The sequence below is a fragment of the Macaca nemestrina genome, chromosome 16 (assembly GCF_043159975.1).
Source record: "Macaca nemestrina isolate mMacNem1 chromosome 16, mMacNem.hap1, whole genome shotgun sequence".
In the NCBI taxonomy this organism is placed as follows: Eukaryota; Metazoa; Chordata; class Mammalia; order Primates; family Cercopithecidae; genus Macaca; species Macaca nemestrina.
Window position 1 is genome coordinate 85,442,306 of NC_092140.1, and position 19,606 is coordinate 85,461,911.

At 38.0% G+C, this 19,606-nt stretch overlaps 1 protein-coding gene across 13 annotated transcripts in view; it reads right to left on the minus strand.

Annotated features, from left to right (window-relative positions):
- The window catches only part of LOC105491738 (N-alpha-acetyltransferase 16, NatA auxiliary subunit), a 249,151-nt gene that overhangs the window by 13,513 nt on the left and 216,032 nt on the right, over positions 1-19,606 (minus strand). For 10 of the 13 annotated variants that reach the window (XM_071081439.1, XM_071081438.1, XM_071081440.1 and 7 more), the window contains 4 exons: positions 8,800-8,872; positions 5,637-5,806; positions 5,148-5,300; positions 2,043-2,171 (listed from right to left, as the gene is read on the minus strand). In XM_071081439.1, coding sequence (XP_070937540.1) covers positions 2,043-2,171; positions 5,148-5,300; positions 5,637-5,806; positions 8,800-8,872 — 525 coding nt within the window. Of the gene's footprint in view, positions 1-1,326; positions 1,470-2,042; positions 2,172-5,147; positions 5,301-5,636; positions 5,807-7,905; positions 8,581-8,799; positions 8,873-19,606 lie in introns of those variants that run through there. The other 3 variants (XR_011614870.1, XM_071081445.1, XM_071081444.1) reach the window with 3 other exon arrangements.

Genomic DNA, 19,606 nt, shown 5'->3' on the forward strand with positions numbered 1-19,606 from the left:
ATTTAGAAGGTAAACTGCAAAGTTTTATTTCTGAAAGGTGTACGTGTCCTTATTAAAATATTTAAAACCCAGGCATAAGGTAACTCATGTAGATACCTATTATAATAAATCTGAAGCTTGTAATTATTCCTAAATCCTTGCAATTCTATCATTAAGAATTTTAGATATTAGAAATTTTAGATATTAGAAATTAAGCATTAATCATTCCATCAACCTATTTAGTCACCCTATTTATACGAAACACGTTTCTACATATAACCACACATGTAGAATATACATAGTATCTACAAAAGAGATGCCTTATTTGCTTTTAGTATGGATATATTCATTTTAGACTAGCTTACAAGTGGCATAAGAGTAGGTTCTTTTCTAATGTTTCTACTTCTTTCTTATCTCAAATGTTAACAGTAAACCCTAAAGCTTCCAGCGACAATAATTATGTAACATGACCAGAGGGTGATGATTTCTGCCATTTTAATCTATGACAACCAATGATTTTCCTATAGTTTCTTTCTTCAAAAATGCTTTTTACCACTTAATTTCTTGAACTATGTCAGTAGATTTTCTGACATTACGGAATTTTTTTCCATGCAACTCAGCCAAAATCACTAAAAATTTAAGGGAAAGCGTAATCTAAATGAAACTTAGTCATGGAAGATCTACTTATCATATTCTAAAAATTCTCAAAATTAAAAAGAATAAAGCAATATAGTCATCAATGTTAGAAGAAATCAAATTTAAGTTCAAGAAGTTCAGAACTATAATGATCCTTAGGATATTCAAATTTCATTTAAACAGAAAATCTGGTAAATTTCTAGTTATGGTCTTGCTGAATTACTAATTCCTAAGTGCCTATAGCAGCCTCTTCATAAGGGAAACAATTTACTTCTCACTGAGAATGTCCTAGTTAATAAAAATGTATCTTTCCTTAATAACAAGCAGAATGCTCTTAAAATAATGGTCCTCTAGGGAGTGTAACAACCTAGTGATCTGCGGTTTCATCAAGGAAACAAGAGCCTGATTTAACTAGAATGCTTGGATATTTCACCTATCATCCCAAGGGCTTCATATTTTTCAAGGAGATGAGGAGGATTTTCCCCAGAGATGCAGCCATCAAGCCCAGGCTTAAAAGGGCATGAAAAACAAACAAACAAAAAATAAAAACAGCGAAAATTAGGTTATTTCTAAAAATGCTTGGGTATAATCCTAGTTCCAGTCCCCATCAAAAGCCACCCCCTAAAATTTAGACTTCCTTGTGGGTAATCTCAGAAGTTTCACATGGGAAAAAGGCCAAAGTGACTGCCACGGTGCAGACATCAGGCTCACCTGACTACGATGCCTGTGGTTCTATACTGCGTCAGGATGGGAACAGTGGTGCCGATTGCCCCCACAACTGAGGGCTGCTGAGGACTGCCTCAGGGGTGCATTTGCGGCTCTTTTCCTCCTGTGGTCCATGTGGAAGGAGAGTGCTTCAGAGATGACAAAGAACAGGAAAACAAAAATTCACACAAAGGAAAAGAAAAGTCCCCTCACTAAGGCACATCACACACATAATCCTAAAAGCAAGCAATAAAATAAGCCTGCAAACTGGCCATAGATTGTTATACAGAATACTGAATGTGAGAGCAAATATCCTGGGAAGACAAACTGGAGAGAGGCTGACTGCGGACCAGATCCTGATGTTTTAAAGGGGAAAGAGGTTGCCATCAGCTGTGTGTCCTCTTAGGGTGGTGATGAATATCAAATAATGGCCTAATTAGGGAACAGAAATTTTGAATTTATGTTAATAGCAATAATAGTTTACTAACAATCTTTTTCCTCCAGACAAAAATATATAGACATGTCAAAAGCATAATCACTTGAGGATCAATAAAGCAATCCACTGTTTACAACTTCTGAATGTAAAGAAGGTTAAAGATCAAGAATTTTTTTCACAATGAAGCTCCCAGAGAAGTTAGAAGAGGCAGATGATCCCGTGTAGAAATCTACCTGCTTTTTATCACCTTACAGAGAAAACTGAAGTCGAAATTCTAACAACTTACCCTTTCTACTTCATGACATTTTTTCAAGGCATCCCCGTATCTCCCCAGACGCTGATAGGCTGAAATGCATTCTGTCTGAAACCACATACACTGCATTTCATTTAGATTTTCCATGGCAGATGTCCCTTCCTGAAATGGAAGCATTCAAAACTATAGAGAGCAACAATGAAACAGATCCTAAAAATCATTTCCTCTTTACAACTAGGGCTACAGTACTATCATGACAATAGCAGCAATTAGCAAATATATCAGTATGTTTCCAAACATGGTTTTACATTACAATAGTCTCCCCTTATCCAAGGTTTCGCTTTCCATGGTTTCAGTTACCCACAGTCGACCATGGTCTAAAAATATTAAAGGGAAAACTGCAGAAATAAACAATTCGTAAGTTTTCAACTGCATGCCATTCTGAGTATTGTGATAAAATCTTGCACCGTCCCACTCCATCCCACCCGGGACGTGAATCATCTTTGTCTAGTACATCCACACTGTCTGCTACCGACCTGTCACTTAGGAGCCATCTCAGTTATCAGATGGAAAACACACATATACATGATGTCTTATTTACCCAGCTCTGCTGGGGTATTCAACACTCTTCATAGAAAAGACTCCAAATTACTAAATCTTAGTTTTTCAAACACCAAAGTTTTTATTTCATCTATTTAAGAAAGTGTCATATGAAGTATTGTCTATCTTCTCCCTTCAAGCAAAAGCTATTTCAGCCTTCCTTGCTGACTCGGGGTCACTGTTATGTATATTCAGTATTTGTCAAATCTGTTAGTAATAGTTGCAGGCCTGTCCCTCCTCCATTGTCACTTTCTTTGTGCCCGTGTGTCTGCTTCTATCAGCATCTCCTGTTTCATGCCAACTCTTCTACTTTAATATTTCTCCTTTGCAGTGGGCTGACAAAACCAAATAACTGAATTTGTTAATTCAGGCTCAATAAAAATTTTGAGAGGAGTGTGAGACATAAATTAACCAATATTAAGTGCAAGGATACTCAAGTTTTGTCACAGTTTAGAAGAGACATTTAAAATATATTTTGACCCCAGGAAACGATGGCAAAGGTACACTTACATAGATGATTTCAGGCTACAGTTTTTACTCACATTTTGTGTATCAGTTCAATTTTCAGAACACATTAAAAGTCTAAAAATTAGTTATCTCTGGGTGAAGAGAAATGTTGATGTATTTTCTGTCTTCACTATGGTTGTGTTGTATTTTCCATTTTGTTAATGGCCACATATTTTTATAAGAGGAATGTATTACTTTTCATTTCAAAAAGTTTATCAACTAGAACTATCCAACATGCATCAGCAACTCTGTACAAAAATTCTAAACTGAAAAATCTGCGAGAAGGAAATATGCGCCCTTCACTCATTTATTAGCAAGCAGATATATCCTGATTATTCCAGGTCATTTGCAGTTTTCTTCCCCTGCCTCATTATGTTGTTCATCACACATTATGGATTTGCCTGGCCAACAAACTAGTGTGGATAAAGTGAACAACCTTGCCATATAGCATGGCAACTTGTCAAAAGTGGATGATCAGACGCAGTTATGATGAGCAAGTCGAGCCACAGATTTTGGTGACTACTCTCCTTAAATAACCAACTCTCACCTTCTTTCTCATTCTCCTGTGCCTTTAAAGTCGCATCCCAGTATCTCTGGGTTTTTTTTTGTTTTCTTAAAAATCACTAGATTTAGTATCACTTATCAGAAATGTCTGGAACCAGAAATGTTGCAAACCTTCTCGATTTTGGAATATTTGCATTATACTTACTGGTTGAGCATCCCAAACCCAAAAATCCAAAATCCAAAATGCTCCAATGAGCATTGACCACCATACCAGTGCTCAAAAAGTTTCAAGTTCTGGAGCATTTTGGAATTTGGATTTTAGGTTTGGGAGGCTCAACCTGTATACTTCATATTTAATTGTATTTTACTTCTGATTGCTACCTTGGCCTTCCATGTGGTACTTTTCTCTGAAAACATAATTGGTTTTATGTTTATTCCTTGTACTCTCTTCTTAATTTCAAACCTGTGATATAGTGGAAAGGGCACTGAAGATTTTGAACTTAGTGCTATTTCCCATGTGGTAGCTGGGACTACAGGCACATGCGACCATGCCCAGTTCAATTTTTCTCTTCTACTTTACATGCTTTTGGTGTCAAGAAATGCTTCCTACCTCAAGCATAAAGAATGCTTCTTTATCCTAAAGATAAACTCATATATATTTTCTTCTATAAGCTGGAAAGGTTTGCTTTCCATATTTGATCTTGGAACTGATTGTGTACAGCAAAATTTTAGATGTTAGATTATATTAGAATTAGTTTATCCTAAAGATAAACTCCTATATATTTTCTTCTATAAGTATGAATGGTTTGCTTTCCATATTTGATATTTAATCCACCTGGAACTGATTCATGTACAGTGACAGAGAGGGATATTGGCGGGTTTTTTCCCCAATAGAAGTAACTAATTGTCCCAGCAATATCTTTTCATCTCTGATTTTTATGGTATCTCTGGGTATATCCCATTTTCCAAATATGTGTGAAATCTGCTTCTGAGCTTTCTACTCTGTTCATTAGTCTACTTATATTTTTAACCATAAACATGTATTATAACAGAAAGTCTATGTGGAAAAGGATATAAAGGAATCATGAAGGAGGGAAAAGGGATGGATGTGTAGCCCATCTCAGGAAACTTAAATTCCTGAATGTCACAAAGACTAGTTCACAGCAATTAGTTCTACAAAGAAAGAACTCTATGAGCAAGTAAAAAGTAAGACAGAATTAAAAAGCAGTCACAAATTACTAGGGGGACAAAGAATTTGAGATATAAATCAAATTTTACACGTAAGTGCTAAAGTATGGCATACTGTTTATATATGTACCAAGATATTTTGCTCTTGCTATTGTTTAACCATCCCCTGCCAGATACACATACACAGATACACAACCACAGTAAGAAACCATTCTTAGGATACGGGTTAAACGGGATTTAAAAAATAATAACAAAAATGAATTTTTATGAACTTCAGTGGCAAACTTCACAAATCGTCTTAATTTAGACAATTATATGTTCATGTATGCTATTTCCTACCCTTGTGAACTTGGAGCACATTTCCTCTGCTTCTTTTATCATATTTGCTCGAAGCATGTATTTTGCACATTTGGAATTGATGAATCTATCAGCTGTGTCCAAAGACTGTGCTTCATCCATCCACTTTGCAGCTTCTCTGAGATTACCTATATGCTACAAAAGATAATTAAAGGAACCACAATTTATAATCAAGAGAATATGAGTACAATAAAATGGAAAATAATTTACACAGACCAAAAAGAAATCTGTCACCATTTCTGTCAAATTTATTTAGAAATCAAAATTACAGTTCACACTTACTAAGAGCTCAAATGATTACACATCTAATTACACACCGATTATACAATTAATATAACATGAAACTACTCAGAATTATTAGAAAAAGATTATCAGGGTGCCCTAGAACTTATTTCCACAAAGAAAAAACTCCAAAGATTCTTAAAGTAGCTGAATTCTTCAACTACTCAAAAAGCAGGATTCTGATTTTACCTTGTAAATTTTTGCCTTCATATAGAATAATTCTATTAGAGTTGGAGTACTAGCAATTGCAGCATTAATATAATCCAAAGCCAGAGAATACTGTCCAAGTTTATCAAAGTGCTGTGCCAGGAAATACTGAACCCAAAGTAGTGTTGTCGGGGGTTCCTTCTCCCCATCCTCTGCAATCAAACAAATATTAAATTATTATAGGAAGAATGTAAAGCAAATTGCATACTTTCTCTCTCCTAACTCATAATGAAATTAATGACTATTGCAATAATAACAAGCAGGAAAAACTCAGCAAAAACTAATTTCAAAAGAAAGAGGTATGACTTCATAAAATTCAAAAAGTGGTAGCCACGTAGAGAAACAAGATTGTACTTTGACAGGCTTCTAACCCCAATCTCACTCCAAAGAAACAATGCTGGGGAAAAGACATACATCAATCTAATTCTGTGAACTCTCAGCCTGAAAGCAAAAGGGCAGCAAGACCAGGAAAAGTCAAGGAAAATAACTTGGCAAAGAGATTTCCTAACTACCACTGCAAGATTTCGGCAGAAGCAAGAACTGCCAAACTGCCATGGCTTACCATTTTCCAGGCATCAATACTAAATCAGGGATACCCAAAGTTGAAGATTATGACCTATAGGAAAAAGACACACCTGACAAAGTAGCAACAACCCTGCCATCTGACAAAAACCTAAGTAGAAAAAACACAGCCCAGTCCTCTTAAAAAAGCAGTCATATACATACACTTATCTGAGTTCTATCCTGTTCCCCATCCTGTACCCTCTAACTACAGAGGAGCAGATGAAAGAAATACCAAGCTCTCAAAATGGATTTCAGAAAGGAAGACATACTGGTGTAAAAATGAGGAGGAAAGAGTGAATAAACCCACACTACATCAAAACAAACAGGTCTCCTACATAGCTGACCAAATGACATGATAATGTAAACATACAATAGCACACATTAAAACACAAATAATAAAATAAAGGCAATGAGTTAAGCATCCATTCTGTTCCTCTTATATAAACTATATTTCAAGGGAACCAAGTATTTGATGAAGGAAAGTTCTTTATAAGAAAAAATCCAGCTAACAAATGCAGAAGAAATTACTACAATCAACAACAGATCTAGGCAATGATCTTCAATGGCTGAGAGGCCAATGAGGAATTTTTGTCTTGTTCTGTCACCAAGGCTGGAGTGTAGTGGCATGATCATTAACTAACTGTAGCCTGGAACTCCTAGGCTCCAGTGATCCTCATGCCTCAGCTTCACAAGTAGCTGGGACTACAGATGAGAACCACCGAACCTGGCTAACATTTTAATTTTTTGTAGAGACAGAGTCTCACTTTGTGAGACTTGTTGTTGTTGCCCAGGCTGGCCTCCAAATCCTGGCCTCAAGAGATCTTTCTGCCTCAGCATCCCCCACAGTGCTGGGATCACAGGTGTGGAGCCACCATGCCACCCCCTCCGCTGTCATGGATCTTTTTAATGAGTATAACAGGCTGACAACATCTGAATCTTTATCAATGTTAACATCAAAAAAGAGAGAAAACCAGAATGTCTCAAGCTTCCTGATATGACACAACAGGAAATACAAAGCACCACCCGTGTTTAAACAGAACCTGAATCTAATCCAGCATGTAAACCTAACTATAACTTACAAGAAGTATGAATGACAGTGAAATATAGAAAATGATACCATGAGAAAAGGCAATCAACCAAATCCAGAATATGGGATATGTAAGACAAATGACCTTTCAACAAATCACTGTTGTTTTTTTTTGAAAGGGAGGGGAGAGTTATTGTTCTAGATTAAAATAATGAGACATAACAATCAAATTATGGAGACATAATAACCAAATATTTGGTGTGAACCTTTACTGGATCCATACTCAAACCAAACACAAAGACTTCTTTTGGATAACGGGGGAAATCTGAATGCAGACTGGGTATCAGATATTATGTTATGAGGTTTTGTGTGACATAGCACTGCGATGACTTCTTCTGTTTAAGTGTTTTAAATACAGATGCACACTAAGGTATTTACAGATGAAACAGTAAGTCTGGAATGTGCCTTTAAAAAACTCAAAGAGAGTGTGGCGGCTCACACCTGTAATCTCAGCACTTTGGGAGGCTGAGGCAGGCAGATCGCTAGAGCTCAGGAGTTCAAGATCAGCCTGGGCAACATGGCAAAATCCCATCTCTACAAAACCACCCCCCCCACGCCCACCCCCATGCCCCCTCCACACAAAATTAGCCAGGTGGTGGCACATGCCTGTAGTCCTTGCAACTCAGGAGGCTGAGGTGGGAGGATCACTTCAGCCCAGAAGTTCAGCTTGGGCAACAGTGAGACCCCGTCTCTCAAAAAACATTAGAAAAATACTCAAAGAGTAATGACATGTAAGGGACACATAAGGAACCTGGAAGTTACCATGTGCATGATTGAAAACATCACAGAGTGTTTTCTAAAGTAAGCTGCCTTGATTTATATATGCCTCTACAAATATAGAAACAAAGGACCTACCTAACAGGATTAAAAGTAGTAAGAGGGTAGAAAAAGCAGAGAATTTAAGGATTCAGGAAAAACAGGTTCCAATATAAACTAACTACATGGTCTTGGGCAAGCCATTCAACCTCTCAAGTCTGTTTCCTCATGTTAAAACAAGGTTAAGGCCAAGTGTGGTGGCTCACGCCTATAATCCCAGCACTTTGGGAGGCTGAGGCGGGTGGATCACAAGGTCAGGCGTTCGAGACCAGCCCGGCCAACATGGTGAAACCCCATCTCTACTAAAAATACAAAACTTAGCCAGGTGTGGTGGCAGGCACCTGTAATCCCAGCTACTCAGGAGACTGAGGCAGGAGAATCGCTTGAACCCAGGAGGCAGAGGTTGCAGTGAGCCAAGACTGTGCCATTGCACTCCAGCCTGGGCGAAAGGATGAGACTCTGTCTCAAAAACAAACAAACAAAAACGCACAAGGTTAACTCCCATCTCACAGGATTATGGAAAATTTAAATTAAGTAAGATTGAAAGTGCTCTCATTTCATTCACCAATTTATTAAGTAGCCATTAGGTAGCATACACAAAATATACATAAAAGAGCATTACTGTGATTAAAAATGAAATGAGTAATCAGATTCCAATTCAATCTAATTTAAACTTACCATATGGGCTAAAAAAGTCACACGTTTTAAGAGAGGCTTCATAATTAGTAACAAGTTCCTGGATTATAGAAACCTGTTAAAGAAACATATTTTGAAAATTTAAAAATATCTTATTGAAGGTATTTTTACCTATTATGGTTTAAATTACATTTGGAAAATATACAGCTTATTGTAGAACTATACATTAATTAAAGTATTAGGGTATCTGCTTTGTCCCCATTCCTAATATGAATATTTCCCTTTGGAAAAGGGGTTGAAAAAAAAAACCAAAATAATGGACATTGCTATATATACGGACCACTCACAAGACAAAAAATAATAATAATAATAATGGACCACTGCTATAATGGACAAATGCATCCATTATATAAATATTCAGGTTTTCAAAAATGTCATGCATTACAAAAAAGTGAAATGATTCAAGGTTTGAAAACAAGTGAAATTTAAAAAGACTCTTTTGCTTATTATTGTTAGCAACCCTACAATATAATAATTGTATTGTACTTACTACAATTATGGGGTTTCTTAACCAATTTACTTATCTACCTACTACAAAATAAGGTCTGGTGCTCACTTCAGCAGTACATGTACCAAAACTGGAAAAATAAACAGACTGGCATGGGGAGGACACACACATTCATAAAGCGTTCTGTATTTTAAAAGAAATAAGATCTGACACATTTCTTAAGTGTTTTGTGAAAACTGGGGCTTTAGACATCTTTATTTTCAGAAAAACAACTATATTTCTCTTATTTCCCTCTTATTATGCCTCTTTACAAACTAACCAAAATTCACTATGGTTCCCCTGACACTGAAGTGATCATGTGTCACAAACTCAACAGATTTTTGCATATATAGCTACAAAAGAAACCTCTTCACGCATACCATTTAATATCAGAAGGTATAATTTAATTAGCTTTATTTTGAATCCAGATTACTCCCTACGCCACAAAGACACGGGACAGTGTCCATGAAACCACTGACCATCCTAGACACTAGTCAAAACACAAGGCCAAATTATAACACTTTTCAGGCCTACATGATAGCTTTCTCACAGGATGCTGCAGTATACGGCGGAATTCTCTAGTAGAGTTCAACGGACAGACAATGCAGAAATAAAGTAGGACTATACATTAACAGTAAGGAACGTGTAAATAACAGAAAAAGCAGAATGTGAAAAAAAATGTACACATACTACGACTTCACTAAAACATGTATGTACAGGTACCACATACTCAATGAAAATATGACCAAAGACATTAGGGTAGGTGGAAAATGGGTATATTCTTTTGAAAAAAAAAAAACAAAAACAGAGATTGTTTATTTTAAAAACAGTGGTTCAGAAAGTGTGATCTTCAGATTATTAATAAAAATACTGTCAACATTAGTGTCACCATCACCTAGCAACTTATTAGAAATACTATTCTGTACAATCTGTTTTGGGGTGTGTGTGTAAGAGACAGGGTCGCCCTCTGTCACCTAGGCTGGAGTGCGGGGGTGTGATCGTCACTCACTGTAGCCTTGAGCTCCTGTGCTCAAGCAATTGTCCCACCTCAGCCTCCCAAGCAACTAAGATTACAGGCAGGTATTACCATGCCCTCATAACTTTTTTTTTTTTTAAGAGACAGAGACTCACTATATTGCCCAGGCTTGTCTTGAACTCCTGGGCTCAAGTGATCCTCCCACCTCTACCTACCAAAGTGCTGGGATTACAGGTGTGAGCCACCATGCCCGGCCTGTACAGTCTGTTTTTAACAAGCCGTCTGTAAATTCTGATACACAATTAAGAATTTTGAGAACCACTGATAAAAAAAATTGCAAGAAGACTTTTACTATAAAGCAAAATTAAAGTTAACAGACATTTTTAACCCACCATAACCTCTCCACCAATCTCACCTAGAATATCTATAACTTAAAAACCTTTTTTACAAACTTAGAAATTTAGTACTCGTTAAACTTATGAAGGTAATTTTTATCAGGAACTTGTGCCATCTACTGGTAGTTGCTAAAACTGCAACCTAGAGGTGGCTTTTAAAAAGGCGGACCTTTATGCATCTCTAGGGTGAAATCTATGTTTTTGTTTGTTTGTTTGTTTGTTTGAGATGGAGTCTCACTCTGTCGCCAGGCTGGAGTGCAGTGGCGCGATCTCTGCTCACTGCAACCTCTGCCTCTTGGGTTCGAGCAATTCCCTGCCTTAGCCTCCCGAGTAGCTGGGATTACAGGCACCCGCCACCACATCCGGCTAATTTTTGTATTTTTAGTAGAGATGAAGGGACAAAACCTATTTTTAAATAAGTCAATTTTAACAATAAAGGGTACCACAAAACATACAATGAAGTTACACATAATCCTTCAAAAAAGAATATAAATACTTCTGAATAAAACAGATCTCCAGATTCAGAATTTCGAAACAAGATCTGATTACGAGGAGAAAAAGATAATGGAAAATTCATAGGAAATCTCCTACATAAAAAAAAAACAACAAAGGACTGACCATTCTGGTTCATTAGGCATACTTCTTGAATATATTATTTATATATATTTTTGTTGTTGTTGTTGTTTTGAGACCGAGTCTCACTCTGTTGCCTAGGCTGGAGTGCAGTGACGTGATCTCAGCTCACTGCAACCTCTGCCTCCCAGGTTCAAGCAATTCTCCTGTCTCAGCCTCCTGAGTAGCTGGAACTAAAGGTGTGTGCCACCATACCCAGCTAATTTTTGTATTTTTAGTAGAGATGGGGTTTCACCACGTTGACCAGGCTGGTCTCGAACTCCTGACCTCAGGTGACCTGCCCACCTCAGCCTCTGAAAGTGCTGGGATTACAGGCGTGAGCCACCGTGCCAAGCCAAAATTTACATTATAGTTACTTTATTTTTATTTTTTGAGACAGGGTCTCACTCTGTCACCCAAGCTGGAGTGCAGTGGCATGAACTCGGCACCCTGCAACCTCCACCTCCCAGGCTCAAGCCATCCTCCCACCTCAGCCTCCTGAGTAGCTGGGACTACAGGCATGCACTACTACACCTGGTTAATTTTTTATTTTTTGTAGAGACGGGGTTTTGCCCTGTTGCCCGGGCTGGTCTCAAACTCCTGAGCACAAGCGATCTGCCCACTTTGGCCTCCCAAAGTGCTAGGATTACAGGCATGAGCCACCACCCCCGGCCTTACAGTTACTTCTCATTCAGTAATTAAGTGAACAATTTTCTAAATTTTCTATGAAAGTGAATCTAAGAAGTTTTACTGAAGTATAAGACTTATTTTGCCCAAGTTTACTTACCATTTATATTTAATTAGGTAGTGTGTAATATGACAAATTAATATGTAATAGCTATTCTTCTTTAAAACAGTGTTTTGCCTCCGTTATTTTAAAATCAAGAAAGCCAATCCACTTAAGTATCTGAGATCACAACAAAAACATAAATGGCCACCTTAAATTTTATGGCCCAAATTTTTCCTACAATGTGAAAACTTTTCCAAGTTCAGCCACCTTCTCCTGGTTTACTTTCTTCTAACAGCTACATTAGATCAAGATAGAAGCAGCTTTTTATCTTGGTTAACAAAATCTAACCTAAGATAGTACTATAACTGTTATAATTTCCTAAAGTAGGTCCTTGGTGACCAGCTTCTACGTAAGAGTTAACTCTTTATTAATCTTAAAGACAAAGTCGCACAACATCATATCTGATACACATTTTTTTCACAATAAAGAGACAAATCACAGGTTTAAAATGCCACTGCAATATGAAAGTTACTAAATTAAGTATACTCGTTTATCAACAAGGACCAAAATTGCTGAATTAGGTTCTGATACAAGCACAACTACTAGTGATAATTTTGGTGCTAAAGAGGCTAGTTACAGAGGTAAACTGTCCAAGAACAGTGACAATAAAATGAAAGTAACTACAGAGATGAGGTGTGAGAAGGGTGGGACTTACCATTTAATTTAGAGAGTAAGGGGAAATTACCATTTCTTGAACATATTCAAACCAAGTACTTTACAAACTTTCTCATTTAATTAAAACACACATCAATGCTTTATGTATTTTCCCCAACTTTGTGAAAATACAAATATTCATATTCAAAGCACATGAGCACTGATGTCCAACTTCAATGGAACCAAAGGCATGTGTACCAACCCAGGCAAGCGTGGATGTTGACTCACTGAACGTCTTCACTTAAGAGCCTGACACTCACAAACGAATGGCTAAAAAACAAGTACTTTCTATCATCAGTGAATATGGAAGTCCAAAATTAATGTACACTTCTTCTTAGAGCCTTTAAACATTTTGGGGCTGGGTGCGGTGGCTCACGCCTATAATCCCACAGCACTTTGGGGGGCTGAGGCGGGCAGCTCACTTAAACCCAGGAGTCCAAGACCAGCCTGCGCAACATGGTAAAACCCCATCTCTACAAAAAAATACAACAAAAAATTAGCTGGGTGTAGTGCCCATGCCTGTAGCCCCAGCTTCTTGGGAGGGGAAGGCAGGAGAATCGTTTGAGCCCAGCAGGTGGAGGTTGCAGTGAGACAAGATCGCACCACTGCACTTCAGCCTGGGCAACAGGAGTGAAACTCTATCTTAAAAAAAAAAAAAACACAAAAAACTGATTTCCTTTTCTGGCCGGGGAAGCAGGGAGACAGGGTCTCGCTCTGTTACCCAGGCTGGAGTGCAGTGATGCACTCTCAGTTCACTGCAACCTTCACCTTCCAAGCTCAAGTGGTTCTCCCACTGCAGCCTTCCAACTATCTAGAACACGCCACTGCACTTAGCTGATTTTTGTATTTTTTTTGTAGAGATACTGCCTCGCTACATTGCCCAGGCTGAACTCCTGAGCTCAAGCGATCCTCCTGCCTTGGCCTCCCAAAGTGCTAGGATAACAGACCTGAGCCACCACACATGGCACATTTTGGTTTCATGTATGACTTTTTTTTTTTGAGATGGAGTCTTGCTCTGTCACCCAGGCTGGAATGCAATGGCGCGATCTCAGCTCACTGCAACTGCCCCCTCCCAGGTTCAAGCGATTCTCCTGCCTCAGCCTCCCAAGTAGCTGGGACTACTCCGCCACGTCCAGCTAATTTGTTTGTATTTTTAGTAGAGATGGGGTTTCACCATGTTGGTCAGGCTGGTCATGAACTCCTGACCTCAGGTGATCCACCCGCCTCGGCCTCCCCAAGTGCTGGGATTACAGGCAGGAGCCACCACACCCGTCTGTGTATGACATTTTAAAAAGTATATAGACTGTTACCTTTAGTTGAACAAAAATTCAACCAAATTAAACCAAACTAATTTTACTAATTATCTTTTTGTATACAGATTTTTATTCTTCAAGAAAACCTGTTTTTCCTCACTAAATCAGCAAAATAAAAGACAAACATACGTAATACACAGCACAGATAAGGAAAAAAAAAAAAAAAGGACCACTGTGGCTCATGCCTGTAATCCCAGCACTTTGGGATGCCTAGGTGAGAGGATCACCTGGGCCGTAAGTTTCAGACCAGCCTAAGGCAACATAGCAAGATCCATCTCTACAAAATAAAAAACTTAGCCAAGCATGGTGGTACATGCCTGCAGACCCAGTTACTTGGGAGGATACTGTAGGAGAATCTCTTGAGCCCAAGGGTTTGATGCTACAATGAGTTACAATTTCGCCACTACACTCCAGCCTGGGTGATAGAGCAAGACTCAGTCTCTAAACAAAGATTTAAAACAGAAAAAGAAACACTAGAAAAAAGAACAAACTAAACCTAAAACAAGCAAAAGGACACAATAAATTAAAAATTAATGAAATAGAGGAAAAAAGTCAACCAACCCAAACTTGGCTCTTTGAAAAGATCAAGAAAATTGGCAAACCTTTAGCTAGACTGACAAAGTAAAAAAGAGAGAACACTCAAAATATTAAAACCAAAAATGATAAGAGGGGATATTACCATTGACTTTATAGAAATAACAGACTATGACACACATACGCCAATACTGTATAACTTAGATGAAGTAGACAAATATCTAAAACCATAAATTTCCAAAAGCCAGTCAAGAAGAAATAGAAAATCTGAATAAACCAGTAATGAAGAGTTTGAATACATAATTAAAAACTACCCACAAAGAAAAGTCCAGGCCCATATGACTTCACTGGTAAATGGTAAGTTCTAGCACACATTTAAAAAAGTAGTAATACCAATTTTTCACAAACTCTTGCAACAAAAAAAAGAGAGAGAACACTTCCCAACTCATTATGAGGCCAGTATCACCCTGATAGCAAAATCTGATAAAGACATCAAAAGAAAACTAGGCATTTATCTCTTGGGAATATAAATGCAATATCCTAAACAAAACACTAGCAAATTGAACCCATCTATATGGAAAAAAAACTACCCACCATGACCAAGTAGGCTTTCACCCAGCAATACAAGACTGGTTTAACATCAGCCAGGAGTGGTGGCTCACGCCTGTAATCCCAGCACTTTGGAAGGCAGGGTGTATCTCATGAGGTCAAGAGTTCGAGACCAGCCTGTCCAACATGGCAAAACTCCATTTCTACTAAAAACAGACAGGCATGGGGGTGCACGCCAGTAGTCCCAGCTACTCAGGAGACTGAGGCAGGAGAATAGCTTGAACTCACGAGGTGGAGGTTGCAGTGAGCCAAGATCGCGCCACTGCACTCCAGCCCGGGTGACAGAGTGAGGCTCCGTCTTGGGGGGGAAAAAAATTGGTTTAACATCTGAAATCAATTAATGAAAATATACCATATATCAATAGGATTTTTTTTAAAAACCTACATAATCATCTTAATACAGAAAAAGCATGACAGAACTCAGTAACAGACTTTCATGATAAAAATGCACAATAAACTAGAAACTGAAGTGAACTTCCTTGACATTACAAAGGACATATATGAGAAACCCACAGCTAACACAATACTTAGTGGTGAAAAATCTAGATGCTTTCCCTCTAAGAGCAAGAACAAGACAAAGAACTCTCACCACTTCTAGTCAATATTGTACTGAAGGTACCCAAGGCAATTAGTCAAGAAAATAAAATAAAAAGGGTATGGATTGGAAAGAAAGAAGTAAAACTTTCTATTTGCAGATGACATGATCTTGCACATAGAAAATCCTAAGGAATCTATTAAAACATCTATAACAATAAACAAGTTCAGCAACATTTCAGAATACAAAATCAACATATAAAAATCAACTGTATTTCCACATACTAGCAAAGAATAATCCAAAAATGAAATTATGAAAACAATTTCATCTAGACTACCATCAAAAAGAATGGCATGCTTACAAACAAATTTAACATAAGATGCATAAGACTTGTACAATAAAAATTACAAAACACTGGTTGAAAGAAATCAAAGACCTAAATACAATACAAAGAAAGACATCCCATGTTCAAAGATTGACTTAATATTGTTAAGTTGAGGATACTTCCAAATTGATCTGCAGATTCAACAAAATTCCTATTAAAATCCCAGATGGCTGCTCTACAGAAATAGAAAAGCCAATCCTAACACATTCAGATAGAAATAAAAGGAACCCTCGATAACCAAAATAGTCTTGAAAAAGAACAAAGTAGAAGGAGTCACACTTCCTAATTTCTTTTTCTTTCTTTCTTTTTTTTTTTTTTTTTTTTTTTTGAGACAGAGTCTCGCTCTATCGGCAGGCTGGAGTGCAGTGGCTCAATCTCAGCTCACTGCAACCTCTGCCTCCTGGGTTCAAGTGATTCTCCTGCCTCAGCCTCCGGAGTAGCTAGGACTACAGGCGCCCGCCACTACGCCGGCTGATTTTTGTATTTTTAGTAGAGATGGGGTTTCACTACGTTGACCAGGATGGTCTCGATCTCTTGACCTCGTGATCCACCCGCCTCGACCCCTCAAAGTGCTGGGATTACAGGTGTGAGCCATTGCACCAGGCCCACACTTCCTAATTTCAAAACTTACCACACTGCTACAGTAAGCAAGACAATATGGCACTGGCACAGACGGACTTTTAGCTTTTCTTGTATACTGATGTTTAACATGTTACAGAACCTTTCTAGCTATTTGAAAAACTGTCCCTCCAGGGTCTTGGCAATTCTTGAAGATAACAAAGGGTCCAACCAGGAGTATGTCTTTAATATGCAAGCTATTCAAAACCCAGAGACATATCTCCTCTATCTGGCTCTTATACCCCAAGAGGCACTATTCCTCTGCCTAAACATCCCAGGGCCAGGTGCCAGGCAACTAGAGACCACCCCGCCAGTCTAAAGTATGCCAAAATTATTCAAACTAAACTGTTCACCCTGCCCTGCCCTAAGGAAACCTCAATGAAGGCAGCAGCCTAATCCTTCCCCTCCCTCCTAACCACCCTAGTGTCTTCCCCAAGTGGCCCTGCATGGCATGGCACAGCATGCCTCCTGTCTCTAGGACGTGTATGATAAACTTTGTTTTTTTTCCTGAGCCTCTCCAGTGTCTCCTATTTTGGCTGCACCTGAATAACAACCTCATAAAAGAATAATACAAAACAATAAAGACAGTTATACACATCAGTGGAACAGACTTGAGAGTCCAGAGGTGAACCCTCGCATTTATGGTTAATCTCTTTTGGACAAGGCTGCCAAGATCATTCAAAAGGGAAAGAACAGTCTCTTCAACAAATGGTGCTGGGAAACTGGACAGTCACACACAGAAGAATGAATTTGGACTCCTACCACATCTTATACAAAAATGAACTCAAAATAAGAGTGAATGCCTCAATGCAAACTTATAGAAGTAAACATGTTTATAAATCTTCATGACCTTGGACTTGGAAATGGTTTTTAGATAAGACACAGAACGCAAGAGCAACAAAAGGAAAAAAAAAAGATAAGCTAGATTTCATCTAAATTAAAAATTTTTGTACATCAAATGACACCATTAAGAAAATGAAAAGACAACCCACAGCAGAACGGAAAATATTTTCACATAATGTATATGATGAGAGACTTGTATCTAGAATATATTTTTAAAACTTCTGGCCCCGCATGTTGGCTCATGCCTGTAATCCCAGCACTTTGGAAGGGTGAGGCGAGCAGATTGCTTGAGTCCAGGATTTTGAGACCAGCCTGGGCAAATGGTGAAACCCTGTCTCTACAAAAAAATGAGCCAGGTATGTTAGCGCATGCCTGTAGTCCCAGATACTCAGGAAGTGGAGGTGGGAGGATCACCTGAGCCCAGGAGGTCAAGGCTGCAGTAAGCTGAGATCGCATCACTGTACTCCAGCCTGGGTGACAGAGTGAGACCCTGTCTCTAAAAAACAAACAACAAAAAAACCTGAAAAAAACCCACAAAAACAAAACTTCCTTAAACTGAACTTTATAATAAAAAGAGAAATAACCTAATTATAAATGGGCAAAGAAACTGAAAGACATTTCTCCAAAGAACATATACAAAGGCCAATAAGCACATAAAAGATAATACCAACAGTAATCACAAAATGCAAAGCAAAACCTCAAGAAATTACCATTTCACACCACTATGATGGCTATCATCAATAATAACAAGTGTTGATGAGGATGTGCAGAAATCAGAACCCTCATATACTGCTTGTGGGAATGTAAAATGGTGGAGGAACTTTGGAAAAAGAGTCTGACAGTTCCTTAAAAGTTTAAACATAGAGTTAGCATTTGACTCAGCAATTCCATTCCCAGATGTACACCTAAGAGAAATGGAAGTACATCTACACAAAAATGTGTACACCAAAGTTCACAGCAGCATTATTCACAATAACCAAAAGGTAGAAACAATTCAATGTGGTATATCCACACAATGGAATGTTACTTGGTCATAAAAGGGAATGAAGTACTGATTAATGCCACAATTGTGAATAAAAATATTAAGTAAAAGAAGCCAGACCCAAAAAGACTATTAATAGATAAGTCCATTTATATAAAAGGTCCAGACTGGGAAATCCATAGACAGAAAGTAGGCTAATGGCTGCCCATAGCTGAGAGGGATATGAAGGTTGTGAGAGAATCACAGCTAAAGGATATGGAGTCTCTTTGGGGGATGACAAAATATTACACTGCAGTGATGATTACACAACTCTGTGAATATACTAAATATTGAACTATATACTTTCAATAGGTAAATTTTATGATATATTAATTATATCTCAATAAAGCTGTTACCAAAAAAAAATACTGGTGGGGAAGCTACTGACATCCTGATGGTAGAGGCCAGGGAGTTTGCTAAACATCCTACAATGCACAGGACAGACCTGCATTATAAAGAATTTCTAGCCCAACACGTCGACAGTAGAATTCTTCGTTAGGAAGGCTGTCCTGTGCCTTGTGGAATGTTTAGCAGCATCCCCGGCCTCCACACACTGGATGCCAGTAGCACACCTCACCTCACTGCAGTGACAATCAAAAACCTCTCCAGACATTGTAAAATGTCCCAGGAGGAAAAAATCCACTCCCCAACACCCTCATTAAGAAGTATTGCTCTAAAGAGGACTTTCCAAGATGGTTTTAAAACAACAGATGAACTTTCACAACAGAAATAAAGATTACCAAATCTGGTTCCACTAAATTTTAAACATTTCTATGTTAAAACAAAAACAGAAAAACCAACACAAGACAGGAAATATTTCAGGCACACTGCTAGTGGGAATACAAATTGATGTTTACAACCTTGTGAAAAACTAATTTATCCGTGTTTATCAAGAACCACAAAAATGTTCATGCCCTTTACCCACTGAATGAATCTGAGAGAAGAAAATATGAGAAGAAAATAATCCTAAGCAAAGCTAGTATAAAGATATTTAATAATAATAACTTGAAAAACCAA